General features: G+C 40.3%; 1 protein-coding gene and 1 long non-coding RNA gene across 2 annotated transcripts; both read right to left on the bottom strand.

Annotated features, from left to right (window-relative positions):
• Positions 1-772: 772 nt before the first annotated feature.
• Positions 773-5,321, bottom strand: LOC107108615. Its single transcript, XR_001482445.1, has 4 exons — positions 5,254-5,321; positions 2,606-2,707; positions 1,279-1,342; positions 773-823 (listed from the first exon to the last, which is right to left on the bottom strand). It is a non-coding gene; the product is annotated as an uncharacterized LOC107108615 (long non-coding RNA).
• Positions 5,322-14,235: 8,914 nt separating this feature from the next.
• TCF24 (transcription factor 24) lies at positions 14,236-20,417 on the bottom strand. Its single transcript, XM_015408921.1, has 2 exons — positions 20,034-20,417; positions 14,236-14,349 (listed from the first exon to the last, which is right to left on the bottom strand). Exons 1-2 carry the CDS (start codon positions 20,415-20,417, stop codon positions 14,236-14,238), a joined length of 498 nt encoding a protein of 165 aa, XP_015264407.1.
• Between the last annotated feature and the right edge of the window lie 866 nt (positions 20,418-21,283).

Here is a 21,283-nt window from a genome sequence, read left to right as displayed (position 1 = left end):
GGGGGGGTGGTATTTATTTAAAACATTCTTGTGCTGTCTTTCCACCCTATCAAGGTCCACAAGGTGGTGAAGATAAGAAACATTAAGATCATTTAATGAATACGAACAACATATTCCCACATTCCCCCAAGATGCGAGAACAAGGTGAAGTTGGACTACGAATGTGTTTAAAACAGGCTAAGTGCAAAATGTGCATGCATTTGGAAAAAATTACCATATGGAAAAATATTCCGTTAGGATAGACAATGCTTGAGTTGAAGGGCTTTCAATACCCCACTCTAGAAACTATCTCCATCCACCATAAGCATATTCTTTCAAAGTCACAAATTAAGTTTCTTCTTGTCTTCTTGTCAAGTGTTTTCTTGCCACCCTGTAATGAAAAAGGGAAGTGGGTAGGTCAAATCAAATTGCTGCAAAATACTGTTATATTAAGCTGATACATTAAACTCCAAAATACACAAAGCAAATGTCTCTTCCATATTGAAGCTGTTGTCTTTGTTCTCAATTAAAGAGAAGTGTAAGTAAAAGCAAGCCTTTACAATATTGCATAAAGAATGGCATCTCAATTTAATTTTACATTTAATTCAAAATGAATGGCTCTCCTGCATAATTTACAGTTATTTCCTCCATTTTAACTCTGATTCTTTCACACCTAATTTCTTCGTAAGGCATTTCTACAGTACTCTGGATTGACATCTTATTAACAGAAGACAGAATTACCTCACACTTCAAGTATGTCTTTCACCGCTGTAAGCAAGAAGAATGTGACAGTCAGGTGTCTGAATTCATCTGAAGTCCGCTAGGCACACAATTGAGATATTCACTGCAGAAATAAAAATATTTAACAGAACTTGAATGTTCTGCTGGAAGACAAAACAAGTTACTTGACCTATTTAAACTTTAACTGGCACCTCAGAATGCGTAAATACACATCAGCACAATTTCAGATGGGTAAACGGCAAAAAGGAAATCATCACCGTGCCAGTAATATCATGTTTCAAACTCCTACATAAATTGACTAGTTTTCTTTACTTAAATATTTTCCCTGCTTCAGTACTTGACTGCAAAGTAAATACTACTGTCTGTTTCCAAATGCAGGAATTAAAAGAAATTACACACAAAGACGATTTCAGGTTGTATGAAATTACATCAGCCTCTGAGCTATTTACCTAAGATGACTCCTGCACAGGAGACATTTTTTAAAAATTGTACGTATTTTCAAAAACACATTTTTGCCAAAGAATAGGATCCTGGCTATTGGTAAGATAAAACACTCACCGTTATCTTTAACTTAAGGAACAAAAAGCCGTCTTGATGGTTTCCAACAAACACAAAAGGAAACCTAAGAGATAAAGCAGCATTTAAAAATACTATTTGTAACAAAAATTAGAAACACTTAATTTAACAGTTTAGCCTATTCAGGATAACTATTCTCAAAAACAGAACAAATTTAGAGTCCAGTGACACCTTTAAGACCAACAAAGGTTTATTCAAGGTATGAGCTATCGTGTGCAAAGCACACTTTTTCAAACTGCACATAAAAACTCATACCCTGAATAAACCTTTGTTGGTCTCAAAGGTGCCACTGGACTCTAATTTTGTTCTACTGCTTCAGCCCAACATGGCTGACTACCTCGATCTATATTCTCAAAAATAATATGTACATTTACTATATGAGAGAGTATGTCAGGAAAGAGATTCTTGAGGAATGAGTGATTTCATTATTCAGAAAATATTTTCAGAATTCTTTAGGAACAAGTTCGCCAAGGGAACATTTAGTATTTTCAAGCTTGTATGCATCTTCTTGATCCTGGAATGGGCGCTGTTAACCCACAGATTCAGAGCCATTTCAGTAGCCAGTTGGGAGCTTGAGACCTGCTGTGATGGACAGCACAGAAAAGCAGGGTTTTTTTTAAAAAGCTGCTTGGTCTCAGTCAGGGAGTACAAGAATTAATCTTCCATGGAGAGAAGAGCTTAGGTGATGGGCTGCTCTGCTCATTCTCTGACTGGCCAGCAACAGCTGAGAGAGAAAATAAAACGGCTGATCTGGAGGGGGAAATTGGTTTTTCACTGTTAGGTCTTTCATTTTCGGTCTTTTGCCTTTTGAGACAGTTTTGGTCTGGGTCTGAAAACCAACGGCAGGATTCGTAGCCAGAGGATGGCTTCTGAGGGAAGAGACATTTGAGGAGTCAGTGTTTTCTGACAGGCAATAGTTTCGCTTGCCATTCCAGGCACATTTACTAGAGTCTTCTTCATCAGACTTGCAAGATCTATGTTCAACAGCCATGAAACAAGCTCATATTTAAATTTCTTCTCCCCAACAAAGCAGCAACAGGTGCTCATGGAAATCAGTTGTTCATTTACCTAGTTAACATATAAACATTTTAAGAGTTTTACATTGCTGTGAATAGTCTAAAATCAAGTCACCATATGTTTCTCCTTTCATTGTATCTAAATATGTCAAAGTAATTGTTAAACCTATCTGAAGCTGAATTTAACAAGAAGTTTGATTGCTTCAGGTTCCATGCATTTCCCCAGCTCTGAGTAATTCAATCATCAAAAAGAACATACATTTAGTATTCCCTCTTGAGGGTTCAGGTTATACCTTGCTTGTTGAAATGACTGAGACAGTCCAACCCAAAGGATTTGGAAGCCACTGAATATAAACATGATTTTAGACTCCATTTTCAGTATCTGATGAAAAAACCTGCAGAAACACATAAACCAAATTGGCTGCAGTTCAATAAAAGTGTTAGTTTTCAATTCTTTCAGTAATTAACTTTGTTGGATTTCAGCAATTACTCTTAGTTACTGAAATTAATACAACAACATGGCACAGTTTCATTTAACAGGAGAACAATATTTTATTGACAATATTCTAACTGCTCACAAGTTCCCAAAAAGAGAACCTCTCTGCAAAGTCAGAAAGTTTTTCAGATGTGTAATGTTTCTAAGGAATATACACTGCACTTTTAGTCAATCCTGTTTGTCAAGTATGAAAGATGAAGCAAGGTTAAAGATTACAACTCCTGTACCTTTGGGACTCCAGCTATCTAAGCAAGCACAACAACGTATTCCCTACAGGCTCAGTTCAAACGAAGTACATGGTATTTCACAGCACCATCAAGACAAAACCTCAATAAAATGGAATCCCCAGACTTACATACAGTGCTATGCTGTGAAGAGGGCATGGGTCAGGGCTGTAGGATGACTCTCTAACCAGTATCCCAATTGACAAAGAGGCAATTTATCATTAGCAATGAGACATCCAGCTGGTACCACTGATTTATGAAGACATCAGCTGCAATAATGATGTTTAGCTGTCTAATTCATCATCATTCAGACAACTTGGGAGGATTAAAAATAACTCAAAATAATCAATACTGGAAGTAAACTTTTCCCCATTGTGTCCTCAACACACCACCCAATTAAATCCTATGTCAATTCTACCAAATGTGTACAAAAGGACCATTTTCACATGTAGTCAAAGAAGGATGCCATCAGCAAATACACAAATATGTCTAGCTTGTTTTTAAAAAGTTACGATGGCTCACTGTACCTCCGCTTTTAGGATAGTATTTTATCTATCACAGGAACTAACAATAAAGATTACAGCAACTTCCATCGCTTTGGAACATAAGCTTTCAGAGCACATAATAAGACAAAAACAGGAATAGTTCACAAATTGGAATGTCACAGGTTTAAAAAGAATAAAGTATACAAATCCATTAGTATACTGGGTGTATGTTGTTGTTGTTGTTCAGTCGCACAGTCGAGTCCAACTCTTTGCGACCCCATGGACCAGCTCCCTAAACCCACAATCCTGTGTTATACTGTAACAAATAAGTTCCTCAAGAGTTCAAATCAAAGTTCCTTGGCCATATGTATCAGCCTGCTGTTCTATAACATCACATTAGATCAAACTGCCTTTAATATTTGATAAAGCCACAATGCTCATAAAGCAGCTCTTACAAATACAAAAGTTACATACTTGTTTAATTTAGTATAACACAGGATTATTGTAAGATACTATCAATAACGTATGTATGCTTAGTATCTTTACTTACTGCCTATTAATGGAACTGTTTCAAATTATTTAAGGTATTTAAAAAACTGTTTTTAGTATCTGATAAGACTCACAGCTTCATAACTGAACATCCAACCCTGCACTAAGTTCACATTAAGTCAGATTAAGAAAACACAACAGAGTGAAAGCACCATTTACTGTTTTATTTAAATCAGAATCAGATTGTTTTTCTTTATAACCTGTCCTGCTATTTAAAAGAGCCAGTGGGGTGCAATGATTCCAGGGTAGAACCAGGATCTGGGAGACCCAGGTTCAAATCCCCACCCCGCCATGGAAGCTTTCTGGGTGACCTTGGGCCAGTGAGACACATTCACTATAACCCACCTTTCACGGTGGTGAGAATAAAGCAGAGGAGAGAAGAATTATGCAAGCTGTGTTGGGTCCCCAACTGGGGAGAAGAGTGGGGTATAAATAAAATACACACAATACATATTAAGGTGTATATCTTAATTTACAAAAGGGAATTCTGGCAAAGTAAGGACTGCAGATATAATAATCAAGGAATCTGGATTGGTTATGATTCGTTGGGGAGTGTACACTTGGCGGCAAATGAGTTTGGCTGCCTCCCAAGCAACGGCAGCTTTGAACAGACTCCCAATTCATCCGCGGAAGAGCAGTTACATCTCCCGGCCGCGTGTCTAGAAATCGCCATACAAGCAGGCCACACATCCTGCCTACAATCCAGACTTGAACGTCCTGAGCCGTGGGCCTAAAAATGCCAGACTAAGACCTAGTCAAATGCAATGAATGTGCTCATACATTAAAAGGGCTCTCCGCAAGTAACAATTCAGCACACCAGAGAAAGGGTCCAGCCCAGCCCACTGTCCCCTTGCGGTCATCCAAAAACGAGCGAACTGTTAATGTAGCCGAAGCATTCAACAACGTGGTCTTCCAGCCCATTCTATCAGCTCTACCCCCATGAGGAGACTACGCTGAAGCGCGCGCGGTAGCGATGTTGAGTTAACAAAGACCCACGCCAGCACCTTCCGCCTTTGGCTGAGGACGGGCGTCTCCTCATGCGCTCTATTACCGGGGGGGGGGGAGCTGGCTCAGTCTAGCCCCATTGGGGAGCTCAAGAAGGAAGACAGCACAACCACCTACGCAGGGATCCCGCCGGACGGCTGCGCCCCAGCCCCCCCCCCCCCCCCCCGGGCTCTCCCGCGTACCTTCCTTGACGCGCCAGTCTCCGATATCGGCCACGCTAGACTCGTGCTTCAGGCGGGAACCGGAAGACTCCAGCTCTCACCGCGTGACTCAAGGCCCGCCCGATCTTTTCGGCTTCTATCATAGAGAGGGAGTCTCGAGCGCCCCCTAGTTTCCTATTGTGATTCGGAACTCTCTTTTGCACAGTAGAACAGATTTAGAGTCCGGTGGCACTTTTAAGACTAACAAAAGTTTATTCAAGGTATGAGCTTTCGTGTGCAAGGCACACTTTTTCAAATACATTGGACTCCTGTTTTCTATACAGCAGTTGTCACTTAACCTGCTAGCAAAAAGGAAAGTGGGGGGAGTAAAAAATAGTGAGAAAGTTGTCACTAGACTGATTTTTAAGTGCTCGGCTGCCAAAAAAGCGCACAACCAGCATCATATGTGCCTATTGATTCTTGTGTTCTGAGCAGTTGCAGGTCCCCTTGTAGTGGGCTGTGGAAGAAGCTCCATTCTTTTACCTTCCCTTGGCACCATATGCCATCATTTTGTTTTAAAATATGTCTCTAGCCTCTTCAGTTGTGGAAATACAGGGGCCAATATGAGTTACAATTTGTAAGATCTCTAGCTGGTTTTGGAAGTGCCACAAATTGTGCCTCATTCCAGAATGGTGAAATGATTACTTCTTCTAAATGGTTAGATGAGGTAAAAGGAGATCAGCAAAATGCCTGCCAAAGGCTATTGCATAATTAAAGATGAAAACTCTGGATGCCATACAAAAGCCATGGACCACAGGAGTACTTCTTGCTTTCATTTAAGGTCTGATGCTTTAGAACATGGGTCCCAACTTCTTGGATGCTCTAATGTTGCTCATTGTATAGATTTGAGAGGTGCTGTTCTGCTGGTGGTGTTTCTTTGGTGCTTTTCTCTGTCTGTCTTGGCATCTTGAATTTGGACCTTGATTTGCAGAAGCTGATTTGGGAAGTTTCAGTCCTAGGTGCTGAAGCAGTTCAAACATCTTCTGAGTATGTAGTAACCATATGCAGCTTGCCTTTGTTCCTTGACAGGTAGGTGGGATGTCCCCAGTGATAACAGATCTCAGGACTCTAACAAAGTTCCTGTGCCTTTGAAAGTTGCACTGACTGCAAAATCGTAGGTACAGGTGTCCCTGTTACTACATGTCTACAGTAGGTAGAACTGTGTTGATCAAATAACTCTGTTAAGAGGCTTGCAATTGTGCATGAGCCAGGCTAGAACAGGAGTGTCAAACGTGGTCCGCGGCCGGATCAGGCCCCCAGAGAGCTTCTGTCAGGCCTGCAGTGTCTCCTGCTTCTTCCTCCAGTTCTGCTGCTGCAGCATCATAGCTTGCTTTGCCAGACTCTCAGTTGCTCAGGAGATATAGAGAGGAAAGCTTCTCTTCTCCTCCATTGGCTGAGGCCCTTCCCCAAAGGGAAGGAGGGAGAGCTTGCTTTGCTTGGCCGCCTCAATCCCACAGGAAAAATACAAAGCACCTTTAAGACCAACAAAGTAAGTAAAAAAATATTTAATTGTGTTTGTGTCCTTTATAAAGTTTGTATCTCTGGTACCTGGCATTACATCTTATAACACACATGGCCCAGCCCACAAAGGTCTCATTTATGTCAGATCTGGTCCTCATAACAAATGAGTTTGACACCCCTGGGCTAGAACAAGAGTTAGCAACTTCCCAGTAACAGCTGATGGGTGACACTGCATTCTGACTGGGGTTCATTATTGTCTTTCCCCCTCTCTGTTGGATAACTACCTGGAAATAGCTAAGAGAGGCACATGGACAGTAATTATATTCAGCTGTAGCAGCCAATAGCACAGCCACATGGTAGTGAACTATGGATTTGCAAGAGCAGCAACACCCAGATACTCTTTTTTTAATAATAATTTTTATTATTTTAGAATAAAAGTCAAAACAAACATATGAGAATAATCAGAACAACGTTATATCTCTTAATCTACCTCATACATAGATATCTAGTTCTCTATCTTTCTACCATCCAATTTAGTAAAGTTTTTGCAGACCTATATTTTAACATTATATATTTTCTACTACATAAACATTGTCTAAGTATTTCATTACAGTTTTCTATTAATATAATCAAGTGTACCTTGGATTTTCTTAAACACAACTTTCAAATTATTTTTTGTCAACTATGATATACTTCGTTTAAAAGTTTTAGCTTGATCTTCCATTGCATAGATTTGGATTTTAAAAATTTAAGCATATTTCCTTAGTCTCTCTTAAACATTTTGTTAATACAACTGAAATTTCTACTATCATCATGTGCCATGATTTTTCACTTTAAGTTTAACTTCCACGAAAATATCTTGAATATGAAACAATATGCTATAATTACACAAAAAACATGTTCCATCATAGCTAGTCTCAATCAGATACATTCAAATAAGTTCCCTACCCTAGCATTACATAGCTTTATTATTTAAAAAAATTAAGTATATTTCCCTAGTTCCTCTTAAAGATTTTTAGTTACACAATCTTACTAATACCATCTAGACTTCTGATATCATATTTTGCAGTAACTATTTGAACATTCTGAATGTATCTTCCAATACCTTTGATATAAATCAATGCGCTATATATGCGCACAGACAGATTCCAACAAAGCCATTCTCAATCAGTAACCATACAAAGGCATTTCTTAAATCAAACTTATTTATAGAGCTTAAGTCTCTTCTTCTTCTGGTTCCTTCTCTTCACCAATGTCCTAATCTTATGTCTCTTGTTTATATAGGTGGAAAAACTTTCTTTTAAGATTCTCCATCTGTATTCAGTTCTTGATGTAGTTGAAGATTCCATGGGTTGCTTTTTATCTTCTCTCTGGATAAGTATTTCCTTTACTGTTTTAAAATTTTCATTATTTATCTGCCTTTTCATAGCTCTATTGTAATCCTCTGTCAAAGCTTTCTCTTTTCTTTTTGGTGTATTCTTCCTTCTATAAAGCGCATCCTCTTGCTTGTAGATTTGATCTGTATCTTTCTCTGTATCTTGCTGGGATTTTTTAATCTCAATTGTAGTTTGTGTTGATATATTTCCCCTCTTATCTTGTGATAACTCAAAAGCTTCTTGAACTGCCAAATTAATTGTATCCGAGATTCTGTATTTAAGCTCCTCCCAAGACATCTGTTCCAAAGTAACCTCAGTATTGTTTTCTGCAGCTGTCTCATTCAGCAGTCTTCCATATATATTTTGTGCACTCATTTTAGCACAGTAGCAAAATCCAACTCAACTCAGCAAAACAAAGGTCTCTGAAACTATTTTCTAATAGTCCCTAGAACACTGACCGCATTTCCGAGATAATTTCTATGGGAGACATATTAACCACCAGGAATCTTTCAGCATGGGTCAGATGTTTTGCCTTTATGGAATGGAGCCTGCGCACAATAAACTTTTATAATTCCCACAGTAAGGCTGGTATCATAGAAAACAGTTATAAATCAAGAGAATCAGTTTTAAATGACCCTCTTTCTTCCGAAGAAAAGAATTTATAATCCTTTTGACAAGATATGTTCTCCAATAAGGTTATTTAGTTAAGAAGGTGTCTATATATTCCATATAACATTTAGGTTCAGAAACTGAAAAAAATCCAGGGTTTAAACAAAGTTATACTCCAGGAAAAGATCTTAGAAACTCAGACAACAGTCTTTATATCTCTTTTGCCCCAAACAGAGAAATATTTAGTGCAGCTTTTCTTTGTTAACTCGTTGCAGCTGCTAAGAGGGGGAAGATGGGGGGGAACTTCCGCCCCGCCTTTCCTTGTCCTTTTAAAAGCTTAAAGGGGCATAACCAAACGATAGTTAGAATCTTCAATGTTGCTTTTACAAGTACTCACGGTAGTAATCTTCATTGGTGTTATGAATGAGGCTCAAAATATCTCTTGTTGCAAATGGTTGATCACGTCTTTTCCCTCAATGGCTGCCAAAGAGCGATCTCTCACAGGTTCCTGCATCAGGACAATCTGGGGTCTACTTGCGCACTGCCATACATGAGAGCCCCGGGATCAAGTCCCCTGCCACGAGCCCCCCTACAGGAAGACTCGTCAGGATCCGGACAAACCTGGACGCCCTGCTCAGGACCCGGAGAGTTGCTGGTTCCACGGGAGCTCTTCCGGGTCCATGCAAATGCGACGCACCACAAACCCCACCTCCCAACACCCAGATACTCTTCAAGTTCTTGTACATCCCCCTTTCCTTGATGTTCCTTGCACATTAGGATTCTCCTGTTGGGTGGGAGAATGTAACCAGTGGGACAATACTTACCCATTCCCTCAAGGGTGGCTGACTGAAAAATTGTAGTTTTTTCTTGAACTGCTCTATGTGCTCTGATCCTGCAGGGCAAAAGGGTAGAGAACAGTTCAGCAGCAGCTGAACATTTCTGCACCTGGTTATCCACCCCATGCTCTCATAATCTCTTTGTACTAGTGTTTCTGTTGTATGAGCACGGAGTTGGTGACATTATCATTTGTGCAAGAGTTCTTATGCCACCTCTGACAAGACTCCTATTCTGGAGGAACACTTATTGTATCAGATTCAGGTGTGTAGCCATAATGGTCTGAAGCAGCAGAACAAAGTTTGACTCTAGTGGCACCTTTAACTCAAACTTTGTTCTTATTGTATGAGGCTGCCTATTTCTTTCCAAAAAGGTGATACAAATGCAGGTAAAATATAACTGGCTTTTAAAACTTAGTTTAAAATTTAATTTTACTAAATGTGTAAAAATAAGAATTAATATAAACTCTTTAAGAAATCTTTATTGTGTTATCACAACATATGGTTCAGGAAATGTATGATCCACATACATTTATAACGTTTTTTTTCTGTGTAGCAACCTCAATTAGATGTTGTTGTACAAGATTAAATAAAACAGCTCCGTCGCAGTGGACAACTGGAAACAAATACAAAAAAATCAATAAATAATGTACATAATACTGTGCATGTTCAAAATATTCTGTGCAGTGCACTTTGTCTCATATATACAGCTATAATTACAAAGCTATACCCTCAAGTTAAATATTTTCTGTGTTAATGTATTCTCTGCCAATCACCATTTGTTCCCGTAGAGACCACTTAGAACAGAGCTGTCTTTGTGCAAAGTCAAGACTTGAGAAGGTGGAGGAGGGCAGGAGAGAAGTGAAACGAATAGAAAAAATTGGATTAATCCTATGACTCTAAATATACTATTTCTTCTCAACCCACATGCCCAAAAAAATTACAAGGCAGTATTAGCATGTGTGTGTGTATATATATATATGTCATTTCGTAGAAAAAGAGGTGCAGCTCATTAGCATGACTTATTAGCATAGCTTATTTGCATATGCCACACCCCCTGACATCACTGGAAGTGTGTCAGAAGGCAACACCCACCACTCAAACTCCACAGGACTGTTTTGGATTGCTAGCTATTGGGGGGGGGGGGAGGACGTGCAGATCTGTCCTCGCAGAGGAGGGAGAGCTTGTACCTGAATAAAACTTGGTCTTAAAGGTGCCACTGGACTGTTTTGGATTGCTAGCTATGGGGGGGAGGGAACGCGCAGATCTGCCCTCACAGAGGAGGGAGAGCTTAAGAACATAAGAGAGAAGTCAATGTTGGATCAGGCCAATGGCCCATCTAGTCCAACACTCTTATATCTTGTGGCTAATAGCCACTGATGGACCTCTGCTCTATATGTTTATCCAGTTCCCTCTTGAAGCTGTCGATGCTTGTAGCCGCCACCACATCCTGTGGCAGTGAATTCCATGTGTTAATCACTCTTTGGGTGAAGAAGTACTTCCTTTTATCTGTTCTAACCTGACCGCTCAGTAATTTCATGGAGTGCCCACGAGTTCTTGTATTGTGAGAAAGGAAGAAAAGTACTTCTTTCTCAACCTGCTCTATCCCAAGCATAATCTTTTAAACCTCGATCATGTCACCCCTCAGCCGTCCTAAGCAGAATTACACCTTTCTAAGCCCATTGACATCAATGGAATTAGAGGGGCGTGACTGCTTAGGATGGCACTGTTATTTTGAATATAGTCAACATGACATTGCAACAAAAAAAAGGAAATTCTGAGAACATTTGTTGTGGCTGCTTTTAATACCTTTTAAGAAATATAGCAACATTATGAACTCAGGTAATTTTTCTGCCTTTTGTATATATCCCTAGTATACCTGCCGTATAACTGTTCATAATTATAATTATAATCATTGTGTACTGAACCAGTACATCTGATGGGGTTGTGGGGATTCCTGAGAAATAATCACTTGTGATCTGAAACCCATCAGGGCATGCAGTTGCCCCCAATTCTGTTCCTAAATGATGCTGCGGTTCAGCTCTGTATCTGGGTATAAAAAGCAAAGCCAAGGAGGACCCATGTCAACCCCATGGAACTGAAAGAGGCGACTGTTGAGTATTCCACTCCCCTGTGGGTTAGATAGATGAGATTTACTATCTCTATTTTAAAAGATATCAAACTATTAATTTGACGCTTGAACATTCTGAAAAATGTAACAAGGTTTGGTGACCATGTGGGGAATATCTTGGTTATGATACCTCACCATGAGACCCTTAAAAAAGGAAACAACTATTGTATAGCCTGTTGGAACTTGGTGGCCATATAACAGATACATCTACCATTTATATGTCCATATTTTCTTTATTGTTTTGTGTATATCTATATAGTTTGATTTTAATAAGTTTGAATACGGAATAGTAATGTGCTGAAAGTTATTATTGAGGTTACTAAAATATAAAAGTAAAAAAGAGTAGCAATGCCTAAAAATGAAGGCATTGGAAGATGAGAAATCAGTCCTCTTCAAGCAGGAAGCACCTTTGTGAATCTATTGCCATCTGTGTCTGTTACATTTTCCAGGACAAATTCATGGGAATTCAATTTTAAAAGGTTAGGTTCCAAGGATCAGTCATGGGGATAACTGATTCAAATTAACCCTGTGAGTCAAGGGCCAAGACATTACTATGATTGTTTTAAGAACACCCAAACATTATAAAATGTGATAAAATTATAATTTGCCTGGTTTGGTACAAATCAAGAAACTTCCCAAATATTCCTCTTAAATTCCTCTTATATTCATCTTGCACTTTAGTTTTCTTGTCTTTCTAGGAAACGTCTGCATTTCTTTGACACTTCTCAGTTAATTTTTAGATTATTTAATATAAAAAATTACATGTAGCATAATTCTTCAAGTCATGTATAACATAATACATTGAATAAATAAACTGGGTGAACTCTTACTGGACTTTTAATTCTAATTGCTCTTGCCTAATACAGCAAACTTCAGAGCAAACTTCAGAGGACAGCGGAAGACAGGAGGGCCTGGCAGGATCTTGTCCGTGGGGTCGCGAAGAGTCGGACTCAACTGTGCGACTGAACAACAACAATACAGCAAATGTTTGACTTGAACTAACCAAACATGCAAGCTCTGTTTGGTGAATGAATACATCAAATTGTTTCACATATATAAAACATACACGTTTGGTGTCACACTGTTGCTTAGTCTCTTTCTGCCATCAAACACTTAGTACATTTCACGCTGTAAGACAACATTTCAAGCCATAACACAATAATAAAGCTAAGTGCTAACAATTATTACATTATAAACATATATTACTGTTAGAGTCAATCTACAAGGGTTGGAGCTGCTTATATTATTTATATATCACGATGGTAGTTTGTTTTACAGTAAATCTTTCACTTCATTATGAACACATATTCACACTATCAGAGAGATGTCAATAAACTTAAGATCATACAAGATAAATCTGAGCCAAAAAAGTATTAGATTTGTATGTGCAAATATGTAGGTTAGAGAGTTTGTATATTTTGTAGGGACACCTTTTTTTGGAAGTGCTTCCAGATTTTCAAATTAAGTTTCATTGCACTGACACTCTTAATACTACACACTTAAGCTGTGATATAAAATCACATGTGCAAGGTCCACATATGTGCAGATTCAGAGTTGCGCTATTTCTTTGATCTCTTCACTATGACCAGCCAAACCACATTGTAAATTTTGCTGCCATTTTTAGAAACTGGTGGATCCTGAGCAGTCACAGAAAATACATTTATTAATTAGACACAACAGCAAAGCTGAACCTCCATGTTCACTGGCAGTTATCTCACATGAACATATGAAGCTGCCTTAAACTGGATCAGACCATCAGTCCATAGAAGTCAGTATTGTGTACTCAGATAGCAGTGGCTCTCCAGGGTATCAGGCAGAGGTCTTTCACATCACCTACTACCTGATCCTTACTGGAGATACTGGGGATTTAACCTGGGACTTCAGCCAAGCAGATACTCTACCACTGAGCCATGACCTCTCTCTGAAGACCAGATGCCAGGGACAAAAAAGGATGAAGGTTGACACCCTACTGATGTTCTTTGGAAGGCATCTAGGTAGCCACTGTTGGAAACAGGAGATAGATGGTCTGGTCCAGCAGGACTCTTATGTTCTTCAAAGCCTGGGTGCATGTACAAGCTAACATGTGCATCTGTGGTTCCTGATATGTGTGTTCAGAACTGAGATAACAACCATCATGGGATGAAATCCACAATTCACGGAAATCCATGGCAAAACTCCTCACTGTCCATTAGGTTGATCTATAATGGCTCCAGTTCATATTATATCCAGTCACTTCACAAATAGAATTGAATTCTTTGCACAAATAGCATAACATGACTTGCAAGCTCATGGATCTCTAGTGAGCCAATATTTTCAAGATGAAAATTATATTTGGCCATTTCTCTAACTATGGAAGTTGTCCTTATAGCTTGCACCTCTATTCATAAAGAAAGCACATGTATGAACCATCCCCATATTTCAGTATGACCACCTGCTTTAGATGTTGGCAGTCCTATCTATCTTTGAAAAAAAATTGCATTTGGTGGGAAGATGCACTTTAATTTAAATATATCTGGCATAATAAATACTACAGTATTCAAAAGAGAAATGGAGGTTAGATTTGTGATTTCGCTGATGTTTCTCCTTGATTCACATTATCTGTTTGCATGGGATGATTCAAAAACTGTCCTGTGGCTCCAATGTATAACCTTGATCGCATTGGCCATTTCTGTAAGAAAATATAAACAAAGATGCACAATAGGTTAGTATTGCTTAGGCATTATGATTTAAATTATAATTCAGAAATCACACAGACATAATGTTGTAGGCATCTATTGTATCCAGAAGGAGAAATCTGTAGTTACCAGGGCTAGACACTGCACAATAGAGGGTCATATAACATTTTTTTCATGATTGTCCCATATTTTTCTTAAAAATCCCTATTGATATCTTCTGCCATCACTTCCAATATGTAAGTTATAACTATTCTTATGATTAACAAGTTCAAATTCAACAGATCTCTGCAAAAAGTTTGCGACCAGGTAAAAGAATAACTAGTTAGAAGAAAAAGGGAAAGCACTGATAGGATCAAAATCTAAATTTTAAACAAGGTAGGATCATCCACAAACTGTTTACCTATACAAAGAGAATATCACTGAAGCCAGAATGTTTAGAGCAGGGGTGGCCAAACTTGCTTAGCGTAACAGCCACACAGAATAAACGTCAGATGTTTGAGAGCTGCAAGACATAAATATCACACACTTTTTATTGAAAAATATGTAAATTTGCTTTTTATTAACATTAAATTAGACTGTGTGAAAGAGCTGCATGTGGCTCCCGAGCTGCAGTTTGGCCACTCCTGGTTTAGAGAATAGTAAGTGAAGAAAAAAGAGGATTTTTTTGTTTGTTTACAAATGATGATTTAAAGCAACACTGAACCTCCTGGACACACTTTTTGTACAAATGTAATTGTTAATGCAAGATAGGAAGCAGCAGAAGGCTAATTTAAAATTAAATGAACACTCTGGTAATGATAGGTTTAACAATCAAATAACAGGTTTAGAAAGAGATTTAAGGGTGCAATTCTAAACATAGTTAATAGAAAGCAATATATATAAATATGCAGAGTACCAGGCTACATGTGGTACATGTGATAACTGCCCATAAGAACATAAGAAGAGCCCTTCTAGATTGGACCAGTCGTCCATGTAGTCCAGCATTTTGTTTCACACAGTGGCCAACCAGTTGTCCTGAAGAGCCAACAACTGGGCATAGAGGCCAAGGCCTTTCCCTGATGTTGCCTCGTACCACTGGTATTCTGAGGTTTACTGCTTCTGAATGTGGAAGCTCCCTTTAGTTACCATGCTGAGTGGCCACCAATGGGCCCAAGTCAATATTTTCATTGACCTCAAGATCTCTTTCCATCTCAGTCTCAGCCTCTTCAGACCCCATCAAGATATGTTCAGACTTAGGATTTCTTTGGTCAACATATCTCCAGATGACTGACTGCATACTCATAAGATGGATGGAGACCTTTCATTGTTTACTGGAAGAAGGTAAAACTGGAAGAAAATGTAAATGGTGAGATATTGTCATATACTTAGATATAAGAATCCATACCTGGCTATTTTGTGCATCATTGTGATAGGCTCAACTGCTAAGAATTCGTATGTGTAATCAACTATCCCTCCTGTATAGATCATGATTTTCTATGTCTTCTTTGTGGTAATAAAAATAAGAAGACAGCTTGAAAGGAAAGGCCTTGTGTCATGACCCCCAGGGGGTTGCCACCGTCGTCTGCCACCACTCTGGACTTAGGGTCCCTTGGGAAGGCCCAGAGTACCCTCCCAAGTCCAACCAAAATGCCCCTTTTAAGCTGAGAAAATACAGGCGTGATGACCAGGCAGAGAACATAAAACAGGGTTTATTAACACAGTAATGGGGCATTGAAAACAAGACAAGATGCTTAAAATATATGACAGTGTTTTTACATGCCAATAAAGGTTGTCTGTCTGTCTATAACAGTGTTTAAAGGCAAAATAATCAAATCTAACGCAACTACCTATTTCACTTAACTAGTTACTATTTCAAGGCCCACAGCCCTCTTATACCAAGCCTCCTGCCTGTACTCACTCTGTCCCAAGTGAGGGATCTTTTCCTCAGACCAGACTGTCCCCTCAGTTTAGCTCTGTGAGAGACAAGACCGCAGAAGAGAAAGAACAGTTTCATGGCCCACAAAGCTTAAGTTCCATTCTCTCACACAATCTCTGTACACTGATTGCCTACAACCGTTGCTAAGCATTGTGGGGGTTGTAGTCTGTCTGCTCTCCACTCCCACACAGGCCTCTAGGTCTTTCTCTCAGGCCTACTCAGATCATGACACCTTGTAACACCTCCATAGTGTTTTCAATCACATTTTACCACATGGGACAGCCTGGCATTGTTCTTGTACTTGAAGTGAAAAACACTGCCATGAACAGCAATAAGAAAAGAAAATATAAGGATAATATGGATCCTCATAAAAATAGCATGGTAATTCCAAACTAAACAGTCATGTGGAACCATTCTTGGAGAAGTGATACACATCACACATTGTCAGACAGGATGAAAAAGAATAATTCATCACCCTGCTCATCAGAGAATTTATTTTAATTCATTTAGATTTTGTGTCACCTCTCAATAAAAATTCCCAAAGTACAATTAAAATTAAAAATTAAAATTAACACAATACTAAAATCAACTACGCAAGGATGGTAAAACAGCAGTTAACAACATTAAACCGAAATGACAGTGGAAAGTGAGCCAAGTTGCAGCTGACTTGTAGTGACCCCATAGGGTTTTCAGGGCAAGAGACAAACAGGTGGTTTGCCATTTCTCTACCTCTGCGTAGTGAACCTGGACTTCTTTGGTGGTCTCCCATCTAACTACTGAATATAACCAACTCCTACTTAGCTTCTGAGTTCTAATTAGATTGGGCTAGTATGGCCCTTTTGTTACTGTCCATGGGGTTTTCTTGGCAAAGATACTGGAGTGGGTTGCCATTTCCTTCTCCAGTGGATCACACTTGGTCTGAGTTCTCTGCTGTGGCCTGTCCGTCTTGGGTGGCCTTTCACGGCATAGCCCACAGCTTCATTGAACTGCTCAAGCCCCCTCGCCAGGACAAGGCAGTGATCGATGAGGGGAATTAAGATTGCTGGGGAAAAGATCAGCAACCTCAGATATGCAGATGATACCACTCTAATGGCTGAAAGTGAAGAGGACCTAAAGAGCCTCTTGCTCAGAGTAAAAGAGGAGAGCGCAAAAGTGGGCTTGAAGCTCAACATCAAAAAAACTAAGATCATGGCATCCGGCCCCATCACTCCTTGGTAAAATAGAAGGGAAAGTCGTGGAAGTAGTAACAGACTTCATGTTCCTGGGATCCCAGATCACCGCAGACTGTGACTGCAGCCATGAAATTAAAAGACGCCTGCTCCTTGGGAGGAAAGCGATGGCGAACCTAAACAGCATGATAAAAAGTAGAGACATCACCCTGCCAACAAAAGTCCTCATGGTCAAAGCAATGGTATTCCCAGTAGTCATGTATGGCTGCGAGAGTTGGACTATAAGGAAGGCCGAGCGCCGAAGAATAGATTCTTTTGAACTATGGTGCTGGAGAAGACTCTTGAGAGTCCCTTGGACTGCAAGAAGATCAAATCAGTCAATCCTAAAAGAAATCAACCGTGACTGTTCCCTGGAAGGCCAGATAATGAAACTGAAGCTCAAATACTTTGGCCACCAAATGAGAAGGGAACACTCACTGGAGAAGACCCTGATGCTGGGAAAGATTGAAGGTCAAAGAAGACGGGGACGGCAAAGGATGAGATGGTTAGACAGTGTCATCGATGCAACGAACATGAAATTGAGCCAACTTCAGAGGATGACGGAAGACAGGAGGGCCTGGCGGGAGATGATCCATGGGGTCGCGAAGAGTCAGACTCGACTGTGCGACTGAACAACAAAAAGTATGGCCCATTGAGGTCACAGCAAGTCAAAAGATCATACCATAAAAATCCTCACCTCTCACCAAATAACAGGGAAAATAAAACAATCTTCACCTGATATCTGAAACTCAGAAGAGCAGACAACAGATGAACAGGTGCAGGGAGGGCTTTACAACAGGAATTCAACACACTACAAGAGTAAAGCCCTCATCTATGGAAGATACCCGCTTGCTGTTAGATTCACTGATATAGTAAGTTAGTAGTCTCTGTCTTATTTAGCAGACTGCACAAGGGCTACACGCAGCAGTAGCTTCTTTGTTTTGTATGTGCTAGCAAAGTTGCAGAGTTACACAGAGCCACTTGTCAGTTTCAAACTAATAAGAATCCTTTAATTCTAGATAGTGCAGGTTGAGAGAGAGGGATAGAATCTAATCTAACTAGCTGGATGTATGCAGATGCAGAATTAAGAGCAATGTGCTCCTTCTTCGTGTGCGTGTGAGAGAGAAAGAACGGAAGGAAGCAATTCCCTGAGAGTATCAGTCTACACATCAAAGGGACAGAGGCAGAAGAGTAAACAGGAAGGATGCTCAAAGTTTATCTCTCTGTCTCTCCTGTAATCCCCCTCTGGAGACTGAGGCTAAGAGAGAGTGTTTAGTCCTTCTCTTTCAACACTTGCAAGGGCACACAAGACAGGGGCTCCATTGACGATCACAGCTACCAGGTAGGTTCATAGGGGAACATACAGCCATGGCAGACTGAGAAGTTAAAATTCTCAGAAGCAGGTTGAGCCAACTAGACTCTGCAGCACTTCCCTTCAGGAGATGCTCAGCTAAGACTCAGGTGGCTGCAGTGCAGGAAAAAGAGGAGGCAGGCAAACTGATTCCAACCACTATTGAGCCAAGCAACCACTGCAGCATTCCCAGCAGCACTGGGGCTTGGTTTAATTTCCTCCTGGCTGCCAGTGGCTCTCTGAGATAACAGTCCACCAGGAAGGTTCATGGCACTTTAAGGGATATTCCTCCCTTGTCAGGCTTTCTTTCAGATTTCTTGGTCCCCCGTTCTGTAGGGCTTAATTTAGAGGTAAGAGCCAAAGCTTTGAATTGTAGCTAGAAATGAATTAGGAGCCAGTGAAGTTCTTCCAGAACAGAGGACATACATTCCCAGTAAACCTAAAGTCAGAAGTCTCACTGTCGCATTCTGGATTAACTGAAGTTTCCAGTTTTCAAAAGCAGTTTTACATAAAGCATGTTGCAGTTGTTTAATCTGGATGTGATCAGACCATGGTTATTTATCATCCAGTTCTTTCAGGAAAAGCAGCAGCTAACAAACCAACCTGAACTTGTTTAAAAGTACCATGTGCCCCAGAACAGCATCTCCAATTAGAAACACAGATCTAATAGCAGGTCCGGGCTGCAGACCTGCTCTTTCAAGGGAGTGCAGTGCTGTCTAGGACACTTTCCTGGTATGCTTTATTTTTGGCTAACATGGCTTCATCTTGACTGAGCTTCAGGTAAATGGCCTTCACTCAGACTCTTACGGTGATGAAGATACGATGGCACTGGCAGAAAGGGTGATGCAATGCAGTGTAAGATTCATTAGTGCATTTCAGTGGGATTCCCGAGTGTTCTCTCAGCTACTAACATCAGCCTTGCCCATGTAACCAAGAACACAGTCGTAGGTTGCACGCTCATAGCTGCGTTTATGGATCTCAGAGAGCAAGAAGGGCTGGTGAGCAGAAACAGGTAAGCAAGGAGCGAAAGGATCATCTGGCCAAGGAAGAGGATGAGGGCTGACGTAGAAGTCTTGACAGGTACACAGCTGAGCATAGCCACTTTGGGTTCTTCCCAATGAAGAACCCTCTGTAAAGCTTTCACATTCTTCCTTGATGTGGTCTCATAAGAGCCACCACCTTGCTTCTTTCTACACAGCTTACCTTAACCGGATGCAGGTAGCCCTCTCCTCTCAGCGGGCCCAGGCTCTCTCCAGGCAGCTCTTCTTCATCCTGCAGGCTGCGGGTGAGGTGAGCAATGTACGTAGTGGCCAAGAGCAGCACGTCCAATTTTGAGAGCTTGGTGTCGGGCGGCACAGAGGGTAGGGTTCGCTGCAGCTCCAGGAAGGCATGGCGGAGGGTCTGCACTCGGCTGCGCTCTCGGGCTGCGTTGGCGGCGGCTGGTCTCCCCAGGGTTACCCCAGCCTGCTGTCCAGTCAAAGATGAGGAACAGGAATTGGTGCCTGACCCTGAGGGTGGCAGGGAGTTGGAGTCAGAGCAGGGCTCGGAGAGCTTCTTGCAGTTCTCAGATACATTTCTACAGTCCATGGGTGGGAGCTGAACCTGCAGACAACAGGGAGACCTACAGTGCTTATATCTGAGGATTTGCGCTTTGGAAAGCTGTCTGAGATTTTTATTATTGCTGTAATTACATTGTGATCTGATTCTATAGCATTTCTGCATCACTTTTCAGCATTAAAATATTTTGCTATCCTTTTCATATAATAAATAAAAGTTGATAAATTAATAGAATCACCATATGACCTGTTCTATCAGTCTTATATTCATTTCACATACCTGGCCAGTTGGGGGTGGGATGGGGGCTTCCAGAATTAGATTAATAGCTTACTTAAAACGAAGACAAATTGCAGCCCAGTTTAGAAACATTTGTAGTGGCAAGGCCTGTGATCTTGGCACATAGCTAAAACATCTGGTTTATGATCAGTTATCATAGTTCTATTATGCCTTAAAGAACAAACTGATAACCAAACAAAATTTGAGACCAGTGGCACCTTTAAAACCAACAAAGTTTAATTCTGGGTATAAGCTTTTGTGTGCATGCACACTTCATTCATATCTGATGAAGTGTGCATGCACACAAAAGCTTATACCCAGGATTAAACTTTGTTGGTTTTAAAGATGTCACTGGACTCAGACTTTGTTCTGCTGCTTCAGACCAACATGGCTACCCACCTGAAACTGATAACTGGTTGGTCATATGCATTGTGATGAAAACAGTAGTAAAATAGAACTCAGTCTTTGAGCATACTTACTGTGCAATTTTATGCAGAATTACTCCAGTATTAGAATGGAGTGATTCTGCATAGGATTGCACTGTTACTAACTTGTTGTTTATAAAGAATCCCAGTATACATATCTGTACCTCATATATCTACACCGTAATTCTGCAATCC

The sequence above is a fragment of the Gekko japonicus genome, unplaced genomic scaffold (assembly GCF_001447785.1).
Source record: "Gekko japonicus isolate JY-2015 unplaced genomic scaffold, Gekko_japonicus_V1.1 scaffold88, whole genome shotgun sequence".
NCBI lineage: Eukaryota > Metazoa > Chordata > Lepidosauria > Squamata > Gekkonidae > Gekko > Gekko japonicus.
This window is presented reverse-complemented; position numbering and strand designations above follow the sequence as displayed.

What these genes read in the sequence shown, in the direction of transcription:
- TCF24 (XM_015408921.1), bottom strand. Translation starts at nt 20,417, where the DNA reads ATGGACTGTAGAAATGTATCTGAGAACTGCAAGAAGCTCTCCGAGCCC. An exon ending in GCTACCTGCATCCGGTTAAG is followed by an intron (nt 14,350 to 20,033) that starts GTAAGCTGTGTA and finishes ATTTTCTTACAG; the next exon opens with AAATGGCCAATGCGATCAAG.